We start from the raw sequence: 20,900 nt of genomic DNA, 5'->3' as shown, positions 1-20,900 counted from the left end.
GGTTATCATTTATAATAGATCATAGATTATTCTATTGAGCATTTAGGGGATTTATATCATGTCATATCACTCAGATGTACACATTTAACCCGTTTGTGTGTCTCAGTATTATCTTATCTCTCCTGCATAACTACTTGCTTAAAACACAGTCCACATTTTCTCCCAGTTTCCACATTCCTAAAGGACCCCTCTGTTGCAGTGCCAGAGGGGGAGGCGTCCACAACAGTGCCTGATGGGAAATGGTCCAGGGTTTCCTGTGCTGAGCTGCAGATAACAACTTACTGTTTAGAGAGCTCAGCCTGAGGTCTTCAGAGATACTGAGCTGCTGGACGAGAGCCAGGTACTGCTCAGCCTCGCATGCACAAACACCGCAAAGCTCAGATTTTTATGTTTGTTTGTTTGTTTGGCCTCCTCCAAACTAGTCAAAGGTTACAGATAGCACCTCCGCCCCCTTTGCTAAAGGTCTTCCGTTTTATATGACATTGCATGCTGGCATCTTAATGTGAAAAAATCAGAATCATATCCGAAATTGTTCAGTTCTTGGTGTCATAAGCCAACTTTATCTGAATTTCTCTTTCTCTCTCTCTCTCTCTCTCTCTCTCTCTCTCTCTCTCTCTCTTAAAGCATGGGGAGCTATTCTCCATGTGCCAGAGGGATCAGTAGGAGGCTGAAAGAGAAGATGATTAATTAGCATTGCCTCTCTGCTTTGGCTGTAGACTGATCTCAGCCCAGATCCTCTGCGGGCTTCTCTTATGTAAAACTGTCGAATAACATAGTGTGGCATAGAACCGAACGACGGCAGAAAACAAACACTGCATGCTGTGGCGTATGTTCAGGCCGGTTGGACATCCATATCCTGAAGAGTAAATACATTGTTCTTATAGTACATCATTTTTGTAATCATTTACGTTCCCTCCTTGTCGTTTCAATCCATTAAAGTAGTCCATATATGACTCATACTCTATATATTCAGTTTTCTGAATCTGTTTGATAGCTTTGTATGAGAAACAGACCAAAATTTAAAGTGACAGTTCACGCAAAATAGAAAATTCTCATATCGTTTACTTGCCCTCATGTTATACCAAACCTGTTTGATGTTCTTTCTTCTGCAGAACATGACGAAAAATATTTTGTTTCAACAGTTTTTGTATGTGCAATTTGAGTCTGATGTTCTTCAAAATATCTTCTTTTGTGAAAAATATCAAAATAACTAATTATCATGATGACATAATTTTTATTTTTGTACAAACTGTCCCTTTAAGCCCTATGCAGTTCTCAAATGTCTTTTACAGTCAATTTTTTTTTCAACTTTCCATATTATGATTGGTCATGTGATGTCATGTGATTGGTCATGTGATGTCCAGCCTGGCGTAAGATCTGGTGGCTTAGTTTTTTACACTAGTCTATCATATGGCTTCAAAAGTCTTGTAATATGGTGCACAACTATCATTTTATGGTGCTTTTTTTTTTTTTACAGCTTGGCTGAATAACCACCCACTTTCACTGGAAGTGCAGCTCGGACATTCTACCGAACATCTCATGTTGTGCTCCACAAAAGAAAGAATATAATATGGACTGGGAATGACATGAAGGTGAGTAAATTCTGACAGAATTCTCATTTTTGGATGAACTGTCCCTTTAAGCCCTATGTAGTTCTCAAATGTCTTTTACAGTCACATTTTTTTTCAACTTTCCATATTGCGATTGGTCATATGACATGCGAGAACCAATAGCGTTTGAGCTCAGTGATGTCCATCCTGGCGTGAGATCTGGTGGCTTAATTTTTTATCTGTTTCTTACACAAGTCTATCAGATGGCTTCAAAAGTCGTGTAATATGGTGCACAACTCTCATTTTATGGTGCTTTTTTTTGTTGCTTGGCTAAATAACCACCCACTTTTGCTGGAAGAGCAGCTCAGACATTCTATTGAACATCTAATTTTGTGCCTCACAAAAGAGAGGATATCATATGGACTGGAAATGACATGAAGGTGAGTAAATTCTGACAGAATTCTCATTTTTGGATGAACTGTCCCTTTAAGCCCTATGCAGTTCTCAAATGTCTTTTACAGTCAAATTTTTTTCAACTTTCCATATCATGATTGGTCATGTGATGTCATGTGATTGGTCATGTGATGTCCAGCCTGGCGTAAGATCTGGTGGCTTAGTTTTTTACACTATTCTATCATATGGCTTCAAAAGTCTTGTAATATGGTGCACAACTATTATTTTATGGTGCTTTTTTGTCTTTTTTTACAGCTTGGCTGAATAACCACCCACTTTCGCTGGAAGTGCAGCTCGGACATTCTACCGAACATCTCATGTTGTGCTTCTCAAAAGAAAGAATATAATATGGACTGGGAATGACATGAAGGTGAGTAAATTCTGAATGAATTCTCATTTTTGGATGAACTGTCCCTTTAAGCCCTATGTAGTTCTCAAATGTCTTTTACAGACACATTTTTTTTCAACTTTCCATATCGCGATTGGTCATGTGACATGCAAGAACCAATAGTGTTTGGGCTCAGTGACGTCCATCCTGGTGTGAGATCTGGTGGCTTAGTTTTTTACACTAGTCTATCATATGGCTTCAAATGTCTTGTAATATGGTGCACAACTATCATTTTATGGTGCTTTTTTTTGTCTTTTTTTACAGCTTGGCTAAATAACCACCCACTTTTGCTGGAAGTGCAGCTCGGACATTCTACCGAACATCTCATGTTGTGCTTCTCAAAAGAAAGAATATAATATGGACTGGGTATTACATGAAGGTGAGTAAATTCTGACAGAATTCTCATTTTTGGATGAACTGTCCCTTTAAGCCCTGTGTAGTTATCTTTTACAGACACATTTTTTTCAACTTTCCATATCGCAATTGGTCATGTGACATGTGAGAACCAATAGCCAACCAATAGACACATTTTTTTGGGCTTCAGAAGACTTAGAATATAGTGCACAACACTCATTTCATGGTGCTTTTTGTCTTTTTTTATTGCTTGGCTGTAAAATCACCTTCCACTTTCACTGAAAGAGCAGCTCAGACATTCTACCGAACATCTGATTTCATGTTTAATGGAAGAAAGACAATAATGTGAAGTTGGAATGACATGAGTCCGATTAAATTTATAAAACTCTCATTTTTGAGTGATCTGTACCTTTAAACTTTACAATAGTTGTGTCAATCTAATTACCAAGCTCATATTGTCTGTGCTTTGAGCATTTTTTATTTATATTAGCAAATGCAAGCAGCACCAGTGATGATGTAAGTAGTCTTAGAGCTTTCTAGCAGTCACTGTTAGCCAACATGCCTGTGTGTACCCACAGTGTTACTTCATACAGTCCTCTCCTCTAACGATTGTAACGGTCAGTGCTTTTTTTAGAGCAAACCAAAGGTTGCAAATGTCCTCAAATGCATATCAACACAGCTGAAGGCAAACTTAACAAACAACAGCATTTTATTGACTGAAGTTTAGTGAAAAATACAATAACAAGCATTGGAACACAAGCAATTTTGAACACAAGTAACCTCTTTAAAAAGACATCGCGAACATAAGGCCAAAACTACTAACCTGAGATATCCCACAAAACCTCCATAAATTGGCCAATGCTGAAGAGGTTTTTTTCATTTTAGAAAAATAGATAGATTTGCAAGAAAAGACACTTTTATACATTCAAGAACCATTGGGAATGTTTAGCTCTGCTTCTCCTCTACTGGTTTGTTAGTAAGACACTTGATCTGCAGTTCGGGAAGAAGATGAATAGCGGCGGGGAATGTGTGAGACAGGGCGGGACAGATGGAGCGAAAGGAGAGAGATGAGAGCGAGGGTGTGAAAGGGAAAGCGAGCCTCAGGCTTCCTTTTCGTCCTTTTCTCTCTGTGTTTTTGTCTTCACGGGAGCCGGCATGGTCGCCGTGCCCCCCAGCCAGTCCCAGTGAGCGAAGAAAGGCGCAAAGTTGGTGCCCGGCTGCTGATGGTGAGCGTCGTGCCGCAGCGCGCCGCCCCAAAGGCCGAAGGGAACCAGACGGTGCATCGCCCAAGGGAAGTCGTACCCGCAGTGATCCTCGGTGGACACCCAGATGTTGAACAGCATGAACGCCCAGGCGGTGAGACAGTGACACTGGAGCAGCAGAGGATCCACGGTGGTCCAGAAGCCCACGCTGAAGAGCTCCCAGGCGGACAGGTACTGCGTGACCAGGCTAAAGGTTTGCCGGTACTGATGGTGGAGCGCGTGGAAGGTGCGGTACAACCAGCCCACGCGGTGATGCAGAAGGTGCCACAGGTAGTACTGGAAGTCGAACACCACCGTGCAGCCCACGATGCCCAGCAGGAAGGCGGTGAGCGTGGGCGCCTCGCGGGGCAGCGGCACGGGTGGCCGCCAGAGCCACTGGGCCACGGCGGCGGGGAAGATGTAGAGCAGATGGTTGTACGTGGTGAGCGCCAAGGTGGCTCCGATGTTGGACCAGGTGACGGTGCGGTCCTGGTGGATCTGGTAGCGGCGGATGGAGGGCCAGGTGGGCGCCAGCAGGTCCAGCACGGTGTAGAAGAACACCAGCACCAGGTACATGGACACCGAGAGGATGACGGGAAACAGCGGCGAGCGCAAGCTGCTCTCGTGGTTCTGCTGGAGGTAATCCCACATGGGCTGCAGCACGGAGCGCTCCGACAGAGCCCAGGTTGCGTTGCTGATGTCCAGCATGCCGCGCATACTGCCAGGACTCATGGCCAGCTACGTGTTGTTGATGCAACAGCCGGCGGCTGTTACTGCTGCTGCAGGATGGTGAGGATGCTGGCAGCGGCCGGCGGCGACTTTCTCTTGTTTTGAGTGGTGGATGTTGCTTTTTGTAAATGATCTGATCTGCACCAAATGAGGCAGGCCTTTACGCCTCTAAAATGTGTCCAAGCACCACCTCCTGCATCTGTAGCGTCTCTCTCTCTCTCTTTCATTCTCTCTCTCTCTCACACCCCCCCACCACGCTCCCCTTCTCTTGGTATGGTGTGTGTCTGTGTGAATGCTCTTTCATTGGTAGTTCGAGGATGATCCAACATTTGACCAGCCGAACCGTTAAGTCCCTGCACCACTCATTTCTGGCCTAGAAATGGAGAGAAAGAGCCAGAGAGATCTCTGTTTGTTTGCTTGATATCAATCATCTGTATTGCACACAAATTACTAACAATGGAGATCAAAATGATGCATTGTAATTCTGTCTCAAACAATGCACAAAAATTCATGTTCAGAATGGAAATGTCATTGTTAATTCTGTTCAATGAGGTGGTGTAAATGTGTTTACAGTGTGCAGGTATCATACACTTAAAAGTGCACAGCCGATAATTGACAATAACAAAGTTTAAGGCTGTGATACCAACTTTCTTTTTCCATGTCAGATCAGATATATCTTGGTACAAGTTTTATGCACAATATTTGCATAAGATTTACAATGTTTGAAATGTTGATATTGTTAACTAAAACTTTTTATAACTGTATAATTTAATATATAATATATAACTTTTATAACTATATATCTGTATAACAAAACTTTTTTTGGTTAATTGAAATAAAGCTAAAATAAAAGTTGATAATAAATAAACTTGAACGAAAATTAGTACTAAATTAGTACTCTTTAAAATTCTTAAAGAAATAAATATAACAAAATTATTAAAATGGAAAACTAAAATATAAATGAAATATAAAAATATAAATGAATAAAAATAAATACTATAATAGTATATAAATTATACTAAAATAATACTGTTTGTAAAAAAATAGACTTGCATCAGAAATCAGAAATTATTTTGGAATTGGATTGTGAGTTATAGCTCACTTAAAGCTCACTTTAAAATTAAAATTTTGGCAATATTTACTCATGTTCTTCTAAACCTGTATGACTTTTTTTCTTCCTTGAAAAGCAAAAGGTGATTTTTTTTTTTAATTTATTTATTTTTATTGATGTATGGGTTGCCCTTTTAATAAAATTGCAATAAATTGCGATTAAAAACTGTTTTAAGTGTCAAAAATGCACCTTAAAAGTATCATGGTCCATAACTTCTGAAGTCAAATGACAGCTTTTTGTAGGAAACATAACATTTTAGTCATTATTTACTGAAAATCCTGCCATTTGTCTTAGCTTTTGCTGTCACATTCATGACATAAGTAACAAAAAAGACCTGAATCAAATAACGATTTGTTCACGAATTAGTGCTACATTCACTCACGGTGTCTCACCGAAAGCTATTTTATGACTTCAGAACGCTTACATTCTTAAAATAAACTTTTATTATAAACCAGGCTTTTTTGACTAGTTTTATAGTGCTTTTGCATCCTTTTTTAGGCTCCAGTTCCCATTCATTGTAATTGCACAATATTTCTCCATTTTTGTTCCACATTTGTCATGCGTGACATGACACAAGGGTAAGAAAACTGACAATTTTTATTTTAGGTGAACTATTTCTTTAACTGCTTTACGTTGTGTTTGTGTAACAGACAAATGTTGAAACATATATGTAGAGCAACTGACCTCAGCATTACAGCAGATTTTTTTTTTTTTACCACATCATCTCATTGCCTGTTGCACCTTCCAAAACCTTCTATTAATATAAATGGATTAGCATGACATTTACATAAACTGACATTATACAACATTTTCATTAATATTCATATGTTTGTTTGGCTAGACTTGAGTAGAAAATGCATCTTGAACAACCCATCTCTGTATAAGGATGAGTAGGCCTGTACAGCCCAGTTTTCTCTCTCTCTCTCTTTGTCTTCTGTCTCTCATTAATCATAGCTTTTCTGTCAGTCCTTCACTGAGATGAAAAGCCCTTGTTTATATTTTGATGTTTTCAGACCAGGAAGTTGCAGTTGGATGTCACTGTGGTCATGCATAATTATTTTAACAGAATAAAGTAGTTTGTTCAAACAGAAAAAAAGCTGAGAGCAGGAGAGGGCAGACAGCCACTGAGCCGCTCTCTATGGAGTCAGTAATGATCCACTTCTCACGCAAAAAAAAACAACAAAAAAACATCCTTAATGATAGGGATGACATCGTTCTTTGATTTGTATGATTTTTAAGGATATATATCTGTAAACTAATTGTTAGCACAGGATGTATAAATAAATCATAGAAAATGGTGGAATAAAGCCTAGATACAACTACTAAATAAAAATATGAATCACTTATGAGTCATTTAGTGGCTGACAGACATGCTTAATGCTTAAAGGTGAAGAGTCATGGTTTTCAGCTATTAATGTGCTGGGTAGTAACTGATTACATGTAATCTGGATTGCATAATCAGATTTCAAAAATTAAGTACTTGTAATTAGATTATATAATCTATCATAATCAGACTACATGATTACATATTATTCACACAATGGCAGTAAATCATTCATACACTGTAAAAAAGGATTGTTGGTTTAACTTAAAAAAGTAAGTTGCCACCTTAAAATTTTGAGTTTATTGAAATTAAAAATTTGAGTTAATACAATGAAGGCGATTGATTTAATCAACAGAAACTCAAAATATTATGTTATCTAACCACATTAATTATTGATTTGACAAAAGAAAAAATGTGATAACAAATCATGAAAATCATTTTTTACGGTGTAATTTAGTGAATCTCCCTAATTCTTATTTTTTCATGTTTTAAACATTAATTATTATTTGAATTATCTCTCAGTAAGTCATTCAACCATTGCTGTATCTTTGATACAAAATGTAAAATGATAAAGAATATATTTCTTGCACTTTGCATTTTTGGTTACAATTTATTTCGCAGTATGTGTACTTACAGTGTAGGCTACTTACCCAAGAATGTACCGGTAACTACATGGGTTAAGGTTAGATTTAGGGGTTGGTTCAGGGTTAGTACCTTGTTATAACCCAGTTATTGTAATTGCTATAGTAAGTACATAGCAGTACATGCTGAATAGGACTGTACAATAAAGTGCAACCGTATTTTTATATCAATATGGTACAATATTATCCTATTAAATTCAATGTAATAAATGAGTTATGTCAAAAGTAATCTAAAAGTAATCAAAAAGTAGTCCGATTATATTACCTAAAATGTGTAATGTAATGGATTACGTCATTAACTACAATTTTTGTCATGTAATTTGGAATCAGTAACTGATCACAATTTGTAAGTAATCTACGTATAAGATATTCATATCAATGCATAAAAAATGGCATTGATATAAAATTGACTTGACTTTTTTTTCCAGAATGTGACATTTTAGTTTGACAGTATTTCAAGTATGTGAAGACTGGCTAAACACCAGTGACCTTAAAGGGTTAGTTCACCCAAAAATGACATTTCTGTCATTAAGTACTCACCGTCATGTCGTTCCAGACCCGTAAGACCTTCATTCATCTTCGGAACACAAATTAAGATATTTTTGATGAAATCCGAGAGCTTTCTGACCTCCCTATACACAGCAATTTCATAACCAATTTCAAGGTCCAGAAAGGTAGTAAAGACATCATTAAAATAGTCCATGTGACTGCAGTGGTTCAACCTTAATGTTATGAAGTGACGAGAATATTTTTTGTGCACAAAAACAAAACAAAATAACGACTTTATTCAACAATTTCTTCACTTCTTCTCTTCTTTCTTCTCTTTTGTAAACACAGTGCAGCGCTTCTGGGTTCGAATTGCATGGACAAAAAAAAAAAAAAAAACACCCACAACAATTTTTCCAAATATATATCTTTCTTGTTTCACAGAATAACAAAATGCATACAGGTTTGAAATGAGTAAATGATGATAATTTTCCTTTTCAAGTGAGCTGTTCCCGTTCGCATCTATTGCATAACAATGTATATTTGTTCTTTCATTAGCATAAAAGTGTTTTCAGCATTTTTGTGATCTGTTGAGACTTGAACTGGCATTGTTTCTCATCACAGATGCTCAATCAAAGCCACTACAGCTTGACGGAGGTTTTCAGCCCAGTTCACTTGCTGCGAAGAGCACCAGGATTAGCTGTCTGCTCCTGTAGTTGCTCATCATCATCTGGTTGCAGTGATTTCTAGCCTGCAGCTTTCACAGACATGAGGCCTCCAGGTATTTCACCTTTACTATTCTGGAGTTTACACTCTTGGAAGGAAAGGTTCTATATAGAAACTTAAAGGTTTCTATCAGGTATTTCTTATAGAACTTTTATAGGTGCCCATCATGGGATCATTTTATGGATTTAGTTTTAATTAAAGGTACACCATGCAACTTTTTTGTGTTTAAAATTATCATTTAAAGTCCCCCTGTGGTGAAAATCAAGTTTTTAATGTTGTTTATATGTCTATGTGGTGTTTTTAATATGTTTTAAGACAAACCATGTGCAAATTCATGTCAACACCATTGCTGAGTATTTTCTCTTTAAAACTGCATTGATCTAAAGACTCTGACACTCGCTGGTGTTTCTTACGTCACAGACTACCTTATAACATTGTAATCATCATGCTGGCAGGCTTTAGCATATCATTAACTATAAACGTTCTGAGGCAGGGGAGTCTCAAGAAGCCAGGTTATCCCGGTATATTTTTCTGTTGATATGGAAAATCGTGTCGATTTAGCAATAATAGCGGGTGTATGATGTATATTACGATGTTATGATGAACTATATACCTTACTCCACTGACATTCTGAGTGCTTCAAAGCATTTCTAAGGATGCTGATTTTTGTAGAAGGCAGTGGTCTGACTCTGAGATTGCAAACGGGAACATGGTTTGTGTAACATTAGCAAAACATTTACCTCAGTAAGTTGACCGAGTGGATCTCTGAGATCGTGCGAGTTAGTGGAGGCGGAGCTAATTAGCATATTCATTGATCCACGTATATTAAATGAAGCAAGGGTGTAGAGTTACATTCAAGCTATTTTATAGCATGAAGAAATTTTTTTTCACAGGAAAAAATGTTTAAATATTTTATTTTGGTGATCAAAATGGGGACTTTAAATAATGTTTAAGATAAATGATTATTTAACCACTAGAGGGACAAAAGTTTACCTTTAATTAATTTGGTTGTTAATTACACTAGTCTGTCTGTTACATGTTTCTTTAGATTGGATGCATGTATAAAATGGTTAGCGTGTTTTTGCACCTATCTAAACATAACAAAAGTACATTTTTCTACTTGTAAATGTTACATATGAATACTTAAGTAAATGAGACCAAATTTGGTACTTAATTGCCATGATTATGTGTACATACAGTATTGCCAAAACATTATTACACAAAACTAATAATGGCAAATAAGATAAATACAATATAACAATACCAAATATTAATATTCTGTGTTGGCAATTGCATATTGGGCTATAAGGCTTAGGTGTGGCTCAGTTTTGATATTGACTGCATGACTTGCGGTCCCTTTATATTGGTTACTCCGAAAGACATCAATAAAATTCATTTTTCCGGACATTCTTTCTCATAACAAAGCAACAACTTCTACACATAATTTTAATACCATTTTGCACTATGTTGATATATGATGATATAAAATCATGCCAGAATAAGAAATATATACATTTATTACATTTTAAGATATTTTAATCACAAATTAAATGGCTGTATTGGCCTTTGGACGGTTAAACCGAATGACCTTTTGACACTTCAGAATATTTTAAATACCTTTATATGTAGAAAAATATAATTAAAACCTTTTGGATTCAATAAAAGAGATCTAGATGTACTACCTTACATACTTTGGATGTCATATCTTTGTTTTTTATTATTATTAAGGCCTTGGGACAAAAAAAAAATGACCCGTCACGTCATTGACCCGTTTAGAGTTTTGCAAAAAGAGTGCATGAGATTTGCAAATGGTGTCTAACTACCTGAACTTGTTTAAGGTTTTGAAGAAAGAGTGATTTATTCGACAAATGGGTTGAATTTGGTTGAGAGAATGGGGTTTAGCGTCTTAGCAATTGTGAAAAACTGTAATATCTTGATAGCCTACTAAAATGACACTGTCAAAGTTGAGCCACTAGAGGTCAGAAACACATCGCCATTAAAACAGCAAGCAGAAACGAGCCATCACAAGATGATGAAACTAACATGTGCTGCATTTTGCTGTCTACTTCAATGATGTTTAGACAATTACAGTAGTATGAATACTGAGAATTTACATGAAAAATTAACAATTTTTGCGTGATTATTGTCACTCATTGCTCATAATGCAAGTTCAATAGATTCTCTCACTCTAATTCACACAGCAGTTCGAAGGGAAACGTTTCATCATCTTAATGAACGGAAAACACTTTTAGCTGGGAGGGGTGGGGGTGAAACACACCTGAGCCTCATCCTGACCCCCCTCTGCTCTCTCCCTCAGGTAAAATCAGGAGGAAAAAATAGACTCGTCTTGATCCTTTGAGAGATAGGTCTCGAAACACGACGACACTTTATTAAGTCTGCATTTTCGTTCTTTTAATATTAAATAAATAATAGATAAATGTTGATTTTCACAAATTAATGTCCTTAAGTTTTTTTAAACCTATAGGAGCAAACTCCATGGGATTATTAGCCCAGGTTTAGGAAAACAAGAACGCCACGTACGTCATCGTGTCCCGTTCCTTTGAGCAATAATAGTCGTGACGTAAACGCTTTTGCTCGGAGGATGATGCTGGTGTTTCCAATCGAAGCACTGAACCTCTCTGAACATGCAGAACCAGACAAAATAGAACAAAAACAACTAGAGTTCACACCAAGGACGATAACGTTTTAATAATCGCTTAATAAAAGTTTTAAAAATTCCATGAGAAAAGAGATGTCCACACCACAATAACGAAAACGGTTTTCCAGCGGATGAACGATAAAAACATTCCCAGCCAATCAGAATCAAGTGACTTTAAATCAAGTGAATTTAAAGCTGCAAACAACAATAGTGCAGCGCCTGCTTATAATAATCAGAAAGTTATTGTGCCTTAATATAGTTAGCCTATCTTTATCGTTCATGGTGTGAATGGGCCTTTAATTAATTAAAGGGATAGTTCACCCAAAAATGAAAATTTGATGTTTATCTGCTTACCCCCAGGGCATCCAAGATGTAAGTGACTTTGTTCTTCAGTAGAACACAAATGATGATTTTTAACTCCAGCCGTTGCGGTCTGTCAGTCGTATAATGCATGTCAATGGGAACTCCATCTATAAGAGTCAAAAAAACATGCACAGACAAATCCAAATTAAACCCTGCGGCTCGTGACGACACATGTCCTAAGACACGAAACGATCGGTTTGTGCGAGAAACCGAATAGTATTTATATCATTTTTTACCACTAAAACACCACTATGTCCAACTGCCTTGCGCATCCGGTTGGTGAGGTCTGAACGTGCTCTGACAACGGAAATTATGTCTCGCACCGTCATCAGAACGCGTTCACACCTCACCAACCGGATGCGCATTTGTGTTCTACTGAAGAAACAAAGTCACCTACATCTTGGATGCCCTGGGGGTAAGCAGATAAACATCAAATTTTCATTTTTGGGTGAACTATCCCTTTAAGCCACATACTGTAGTAGGCTATATCACAAATGAAACACAACCTTCATGTCTCTCTCTCCAACTGTGTTCATATTCTAGATCTGGACTTCTAGTACTATGAATCACTAATAATCACGTGATTAAATAAATGAGCTCTGGTCAAGTGATGAGCCAAGTAGAGAACCTTAATAATAGTCTCTTATCATCTCTCTCACTCACGCTCTCATTCCCCAGGCGGTAATAGGCCTTGTTATTTGATTAGTTGCAGTGACTTAATGACAAAAATGAGCCTTTTTGTATGCATCAAGGACAAATGCTGATGTCTGATAAACTGCTTTTAGAGGGGCTTGATAAGGCAAGCATCACTATTATAATTCTTCTAACTGTACCTTGTTAATTTTGTTAAACACGTAGCCTTCCGTTTGTGCTGCGGACATGAATTAAACTGAGTCATGTGTGATGTCAGATTCCATGACTCTGAACCCTTCCTTTGGTGCTCCAGCTGTATTGAGACATGAGGGTGGCCCTTTTGACGTGGGGCAGGCAGTGTACAACCCAGGGGGCCTTTGCCATATCTAGGCACCAAAATGCCTTAGAGACAAGGTGAACTGTCCTGCCATGCATCTCCATCATCATACTATAATTATAATTCTTTGAATAAATTCTCTTTAAAAAGGTTCTTTGTTTTCTGTTTCACTGCTTTGTATTTTTCTAGCTTCAGTTCCACTGTAGCTTACTAATGAAAGCATGGATTTCTATATGGTCCAGGCTGGTTTATGCTTGGCTAAAGCTGTTTTGGTGTTGGTCTGGTTGGTCAACCAGCATAATATTTCTGGTGAAGCAGGTTGACCAAGAATGTCTTGCTGGATAAGCTAGTTTAATCAGTCTATAGTAAAAGTTTGGGGCTGGTAACATTTTTTAATGTTTTCAAAATAAGTTTCATTTGCTCACCAGGTTGAAATTGCAAAACAATAATATGGTGAAATATTATACAGATTAAAATAACTGTTTTCTATTATAATATAAGTTAAAATGTAATTTATTCCTGTGATCAAAGCTGAATTTTCAGCATCATTACTCCAGTCTTCAGTGTCACATGATCCTTCAGAAATCATACTAATATGCTGTTTTGCTGCTCAGGAAACATTTTCGATTATTATCAATGTTGAAAACAGTTGCTTAATATTTTTGTATAATATTTTCAGGATTCTTTGATGAATAGAAAATTCAAAAGAACAGCGTTTATTTGAAATAGAAAGCTTTTATGATATCATAAATGTCTTTACTGTTGTTTTTGATCTATTTAATACATCCTTGCTGAAAAAAGGTATTTAAAAAATCATACTGACCCCATACTTTTGAACAGTAGAATGTCATTGCATTATATAAAAAATGAATAAGGCCATTTATTTCGAAGGAAATTGGCACAAGCAGTTTTTAAATGAAATATAACACAGAAATGACTTGTGTTAAGTTTTAAATGATTAAAAATAGATATGCTGTTCAAGAATTTGGAGACTTTGTGTTTGTGATGCTTTAGTGGATCATGTTCATAGTTGATCTGATGAACATGCCACCTGTGAACTTGAGGAAAACTGACTTCATGCATCCATTGAAAATCACCAAAACACCAGTAGATTATAGCAGAGCATAAATGGCTCATAAAAGTGAAGTTAGTTCTGCATATGCGCTTTGTGTGTGTGTGTGTGTGTGTGTGTGTGTGTGTGTGTGTGTGTCTGTCTGTATCAAGGACTCTCAGGAGGCCGCTGCTCTTTTATTTCGAGTGTGTTTTCAGTGCAGGTGTGTGGCAGGGTGCGGATCAAGATCACAGGGTTACTATGGTGCAACACCTGAGCTACGACACATCGTCACAACAGAGGAGGGTGTTTTCCTGCACGGGTTACCTCATAAACAACTTCAACCCACTCCAGAAAACAATTTGTTCGCAAACGCACTCAGAAGTTCACTTCTCTGCTCTGAACAAGGTAAGACACTTTTCTCTTAGCCAACAAACTTTAGACCTCAGTTGATGTTTGAAAGAAGGCTCTTTTACTGTGACAGTACCACAATATAGTGATGGTACTTTGATATACATCATGGAACTGAATGATTATCAAATTCATATGCCAAAGTAATTTCATGGTACCATGTCCAGAAGGATATCAGGATATTTTTGAAGTGTTTATTAGTGAATATGGCCACTAAATGGTAAGCTAAAATGTAACCTTTAAGATAGAACAACATTGAAAGTATTATAATGCATGACCAGCAGCGGTCGGGTTGGAACGAACTGAACATGTCTCCTCTCTGCTCCACAGGTGCTCTGCAGCAGCCATGCCCAGTAAACTGGAGGGAGCCATGGATGCCCTCATCACAGTCTTCCACAACTACTCGGGGAGCGAGGGAGACAAATACAAGCTCAGTAAAGGAGAGCTGAAGGAACTTCTAAACAGCGAACTCACCGACTTTCTCACGGTTAGCAATCTTCACACAGTCTCTGCTTTAGCTTGATCATTTGCGTAGATCTTTCTAGCTTTTATCAGAATATGATATGTTATTGGCCCCAAGGGGCCTGCATTATAAAGACTGAAATAAACAAATCTTAATCCACACTGGGAAATTATATTTATCATTAAACAGAATTTATACTATTTATATATGCACATTTAGAATATATATATATATATATATATATATATATATATATATTTGTATTTATTTATTAATAATTGAATTTATAGAAATGTATATATATATAATATATATATAATTTTAGAAAATATATAAATGTATTATTCTAATATATGTATTATTAAATATAATTCATACATACATACATACATATATATATATATATATATATATATATACACACAATAAATATGCTTTAAAAGTGAAGATGTGCATTGTTTTCCATAAGGAAATATTTCTGAACTTACTCTTAAAAATAACTTTTGTTGGTGTAACCTAATGGAGTCAGGTTAATTCAGTCATATATGATATATTTGCATTTTTTAAAATGAATAAAACAAGTTAATTTACAGTAGAAGTTATGGCAAGAAGTTACCTACCATAGTGCATTTGTCACAATCAAGATTTATATTGGATTTTGACAGTGCGTATAGAAGTCAAGTTTATTACACTTTGGATGTTTATGAATTTCTTTGCAGCCTGTTTCTTGCAAGCACTGGAAACTGAGGTTCATTTTGGTTTCCTTATCAGGAAGTGAATTTAAATAATGAGAATTAAATAATCTTTTGACCTCATGTCATATTGAGAGCTTATATATGAACACACACACAGAGAGCAAGAGGGAAAAGTTCAAAGCGCTCTCTTTCCTTCAGGAAAACAACCCATAACATCACCTCACTGACTGCTTAGTCAACCCTAAATAATCCTTTAATTCCATCTATTAAGATTTAAGATTTCATCTTGACATCCAGCACATATCCCCACTCTTATTCATGTGAGTGAGTTTTTGGCTCCGGCGTGTTGATTAGTGATAATGATTTGGTTAATTTCTCCATGAACTTTTCATCTTGTTTACTGTGTTTGCGTTGAATTCATTTCCTGTGTACACAGGCGTGTAATTCCAGCTCTCACACTGGGACAGACCTCTTGCTGAGCTGGCTGCAAATCTGAGGAAATGAATTAAATGAATTATTTCTTTCCCATCAGATACATTATCGTTACATAAAGCTAGCCCCATTCATAATTAGGAAACTTTATCTGAATATTAATGAGACGAAGTTCATGAAAACAGAGCTTGGGTCAAACCGCGTCCTGGTGTGTCTCTCTGATGAAGTAGGGTATCCACACAGATCCTTTTCGCATTTGTGTGTGTGTGTGTGTGTGTGTGTGTGTGTGTGTGTGTGTGTGTGTGTGTGTGTGTGTGTGTGTGGAGGAGAATAAAATGCCTCTCCTCCCACTTTGAGTGAATCTCGTGAACCTGTATATAACCAGTGTTGGATAAGTTATTAATTACTAAAAGTAATTAATTATTAGCTACTAATTACATCTTCAACATATTACTGTACTCATTACTCTCTCTAAAAAGTTTTGCATTACTTATTATAATTTCTAAATCCCATATCAACCTTGACCAGTTGAACAATACAACATTAAACATGCTTTTATTTTATTATTTTATTTTTTCAAATAAATAACATGAAACTGCATAAATTATTCTTGAACTGACCAAAGTATTTCAAGGGAGAAGGTTACAATTAAAACATACATTTTAACATTAGACATTAAATTTAATGTTAAATCCACTATTGTTTCATATAGAACTGTTCTATGGTCTATATAGTATTTAATGTAATTACATCAGAAATAACTGTAATTACAGAAAAATTAAGAGTAATTCCTTAAAGTAATTAAATTACAGTAATTAATTAGGGAAAAGTACTGCCTTTCACCCAACAAAGAACGCATTTGAATCTTATTTCACCCCAATAATAAAATATTGAAATAATAAGTAATATTTAAATTATTAAAAATTAATTACTGACTAATTACTGAAGGAAGATCTATTTATTCTATTTATCTATTAGGACCGTTTTTTAGGATTCCTCCCCCAATATTCATAATTGTAATGCAAAAATAAATGAATAAATACACACACACACACACACACACATATACCTATATATATATATATATATATATATATATATATATATATATATATATACATACATATATATGATATAGGTTACGTTAGTAGATTAGTTTCTGTTGTTATGTCTTCATTTGTAGTGATTTAAATAAATTATGCTGATTTATACTAATTTATACAGTTGAATACTGTTGAATGCGACTGAAAGAAGTAAAAACTGAAAAGGATGTTATGATTGCATTATAATTATGGGGACAAATGTGCATAATTGACATGCAAATAATGTCTCAATGCAACAAAATTTTAATGATTCAAAAACAGGCATTTTTTCCCCCCATTACGTTACATAATTATTCATTTTCTTCACTTAATTTTTTGGGTGAAATATGAGCTGGATGTGTTTTCGTGAGATGTGGGTCTCAGCTGTGTACGCATCATCAGAAGGAGGCTGTTGCTTACGCATCATCAATTACTGGCTGGAACACAGCCCAATATAGATTCGCACCTCTCCCTCGCCACTACACACTCGCGCTCTCTCTCGGGAGTGTGTACTGTAACATTAGGAGGCAGAAAGAGTAATGAGTGAGATGTTAAACTGTGTCTGGTGGCTTAATGTGTTAACCGCACACACACACACACACACACACACAGATAGTCAATCATACAGTGTAGCCACAGGCTGATGGACTGATGTTACTGATGGTTTTACAGTCACGGCTCAGTGGTTACCAGCGTCACTACTGGGATGGACACATGGCCACTGGGTTATGCCCAATCCTGCTCATGTTGAATGAATGTCAGGATAGATGGATGGACATCCATGAGACCGATCTGATGATCTTTTTTGGATGGTCTGGAAATAGGCTATGGCAACAGGATTATTGACATAGAGTTAGTGCTCATATCAAAACAAACATATACACAACCTTAAGCAATTTCTGTAGGAAAGCAATGCATTTTAACAACAAGTCTCTCAGATTTTATCAGTGTGTGATATGTTATTGGCCCCAAGGGGCCTGCATTGTAAGCGATAATACAGCAATACAATAGAACAAATCTTAATCCAGAGTGGGAAAAAAACTTCAATGAAACAGTTCTACAAAGATCTATCTTACTAAATCAATATATATATATATATATATATATATATATATATATATATATTCTATATATTATATATATATATAAAATATTTAATATTATATATATAAATATATTCATTAATATTAATATACATTAAAATAATTTAAATAAGGCTGCAACATAAAATGTGATCAAAAAATTAAAGGGTCTGAATACTTTCAGAATCCATATACATATACTGTCAAATCGAATTAATCATGATTAATTGCATTAAACTTAAATGTACACACACACACATATATATATATTTATATACACTATAATATATATACAAACTTTTGTTAGATGCGATTTATCACGATTAATCGATTTGACAGCACAAATATGTGTATGTATAGTATTTATATATATATATATATATATATATATATATATATATATATGATCACGAACACGTTTAATCAATTTGACTTAAAATCGATTAACCGATTGAAATTTGATTAACCGATCGATTTGACAGCGTGTGTGTGTGTGTGTGTGAGAGAGAGAGAGAGATATTGCGATTAATCAATTTGACTCGACCCGATTAATCGATTAATCGTGAATCGATTATCTGATCAAAATCATGAATAATCTATTTTATAGCACGAATATGTTTCTGTGTACAGTATTTTTTAATATATATATATATATATATATATACACTAAATATGTTTTTTATGTTTTTTGCATTTTATGTATTTATTGATAATATAATTTATAAAAAATATTATAATTTTAATATTATATTATATTATATATTTTATTATATTTTATAAAATGGTTAGTTCCTGTCCTTGATTCTGATTGGTCAATAGCTGTGTTTTATTCACGATAAAACACGGCTATGACCGCTTCACTCAACGGTTCTGTGTATCACTACACAACTCCCTTAGTAACCACTCTTAGCAACGTAAACTGTATGTTTGATATTGTTCATTGAAGCTTACTGTATTATGTAGAAGAGTATTGTGAGAAAGAGATCGAGTGAGCGATTTTATTACCTCCATTCAGATTTAGCATTTTTCTTCAGGTCAGTCCAATGTTCATAATAAAACATCTGTTTAAATGTCCGATGTATTATCTTGTCCTTTTAACAGTTAAGGGGTTTTCCCGTGACTGACAGCGCTAGTCAAAGCATTTGTCAGTTGCATCTTGTTCCGTGTTCACAACAATTCAGTCTTTTCAATGTAAAAGTCTTCGCTACTGACTGACACACTCATGACAGTCTTTGCCGCCATCTAATGGCATAACTTCTGTTGATGTTCACAGTCAGGGACTTTTTTTTCCAGTGGAAGGAAGGCTTTTAGTGAAAGTTTACTTCATAAAAGTTGCATTGATACATATTTTTGGCTTTTTTGGCTCGTGCCTAACAACGCCCTTCAGCTGTGACTTATTCACGATACAGCACAGCCTCTCATACCTTATTGCTTACATATATAATACAAAATATTTTAAAACAAAATATTATACATTTTATTTTAGCATGGCTGGAATGTTGATTTGACCAATCAGCATCCAGTACCAGAACAATTGGTTTGTAAATGCACAAAATAAAACTGATATATTACATACTGTGCTGAGTTGTTTTGTTTATCCTCTCTTTGTTTAGTCTCAGAAAGACCCCATGCTGGTGGAAAAGATCATGAACGATCTGGACTCCAACAAAGATAATGAAGTCGACTTTAACGAGTTTGTCGTGCTGGTGGCGGCGCTGACGGTCGCGTGCAATGACTTCTTCCAGGAACAACAGAAGAAGAAAGGCAAATGAAAGGGATGCATGAAAGTCCCTGCATGTGTAATGCTCTATGATGCATTAAACCATTTGTTATGAACCATGTTATGAGTCCTCATGTCCTTATGTTAGCAGCTGTCTTTTCCTTGATTTCTTTCCAAAAGCAAACTGAACATTAAATAACATTTTTTATAAAAATTTCAATTATTTAAAATGAAATTTTTCTGAAATGAAAGGAATGTATTTATTGATTGCTATACTTCATTATTCTTTTGTCTGTAGAATACAATGGTTCAGAATTCTGATAGTGTTTGACGTCTCTGTGAGCTCTGCTTCTATGTTAGTAATTTTTCATTCGTTAAATTATTAAAGTCACCATGAAATCAAAAATTGACGGTCTTGTTTTTTTTTTTACAGAATATTGGTGTTTATTATAAATGATTTATTCATGCACTACATTATTTTTTTAATTCATGTAATCACGCAATCTTTAACCAAAATAACTAACCTCTTGCAGTGACAACTCTTCTTTTCTTTAATGACATGTTTACTGGCATGAGGGCGGGGCAACCTGTCACTCACACGAGATCCACCAATAGCAAACCACAACCATCCAATCAATTCCCGATGGATACAATCAAGTTGTGCCCTACATTTATTCTTGTTTGAAAAGCAATTTAACTGGGATATTCATAGGGAAGATAAGACTATCACAACTTGCATTGCATACTGCTTACTATTTTGCTATGTGAAACAGTCTGCTACTATATTTCAAACTGTAGTTTGTCCAGTTATTATTAAAAATGATAATTTTACTTGTGTGAATTTTTCCAAAAGGAGTTCAAAATTACAGCTGAAACATCCATTTTATTCGTCACACTGGAAATGGAAGGTTAATTCAAATGCACTTCTGTGTGCTGTTTCACTGTTTCACATATTTTATCTTTTGTTGT

The 20,900-nt window shown here is 35.7% G+C and overlaps 2 protein-coding genes across 3 annotated transcripts; one reads left to right on the top strand and one right to left on the bottom strand.

Moving 5' to 3' along the window:
• The first annotated feature begins 193 nt into the window (after nt 1-193).
• s100z (S100 calcium binding protein Z) lies at nt 194-20,353 on the top strand. 2 transcript variants are annotated; one of them, XM_051878706.1, is made up of 8 exons: nt 194-340; nt 1,478-1,592; nt 2,259-2,373; nt 2,656-2,770; nt 8,902-9,058; nt 14,265-14,454; nt 14,788-14,944; nt 19,825-20,353. In XM_051878706.1, exons 7-8 carry the CDS (start codon nt 14,804-14,806, stop codon nt 19,981-19,983), a joined length of 300 nt encoding a protein of 99 aa, XP_051734666.1. In that variant the 5' UTR covers nt 194-340; nt 1,478-1,592; nt 2,259-2,373; nt 2,656-2,770; nt 8,902-9,058; nt 14,265-14,454; nt 14,788-14,803; the 3' UTR covers nt 19,984-20,353. The 2 variants fall into 2 exon arrangements, with proteins under 2 accessions (XP_051734666.1, XP_051734667.1); XM_051878707.1 differs by lacking the exons at nt 194-340; nt 1,478-1,592 and adding an exon at nt 1,719-1,990.
• ch25hl2 (cholesterol 25-hydroxylase like 2) lies at nt 3,437-5,343 on the bottom strand. The gene has a single exon (XM_051878705.1). It carries the CDS (start codon nt 4,716-4,718, stop codon nt 3,846-3,848), a length of 873 nt encoding a protein of 290 aa, XP_051734665.1. The 5' UTR covers nt 4,719-5,343; the 3' UTR covers nt 3,437-3,845.
• Nucleotides 20,354-20,900: the final 547 nt, after the last annotated feature.

The sequence above is a fragment of the Ctenopharyngodon idella genome, chromosome 21 (genome assembly GCF_019924925.1).
Source record: "Ctenopharyngodon idella isolate HZGC_01 chromosome 21, HZGC01, whole genome shotgun sequence".
Classification (NCBI taxonomy): domain Eukaryota; kingdom Metazoa; phylum Chordata; class Actinopteri; order Cypriniformes; family Xenocyprididae; genus Ctenopharyngodon; species Ctenopharyngodon idella.
The sequence above is the reverse complement of the archived record's forward strand: the minus strand, read 5'-3'. Positions and strand labels throughout refer to the sequence as shown.

Excerpts from the sequence above, each read along its gene's own strand:
- ch25hl2 (XM_051878705.1), bottom strand. The coding sequence starts at position 4,718 with ATGAGTCCTGGCAGTATGCGCGGCATGCTGGACATCAGCAACGCAACC.
- s100z (XM_051878706.1), top strand. The coding sequence starts at position 14,804 with ATGCCCAGTAAACTGGAGGGAGCCATGGATGCCCTCATCACAGTCTTC. Across the intron at positions 14,945-19,824 it reads AACTCACCGACTTTCTCACG|TCTCAGAAAGACCCCATGCT; the intron begins GTTAGCAATCTT and ends CTCTTTGTTTAG.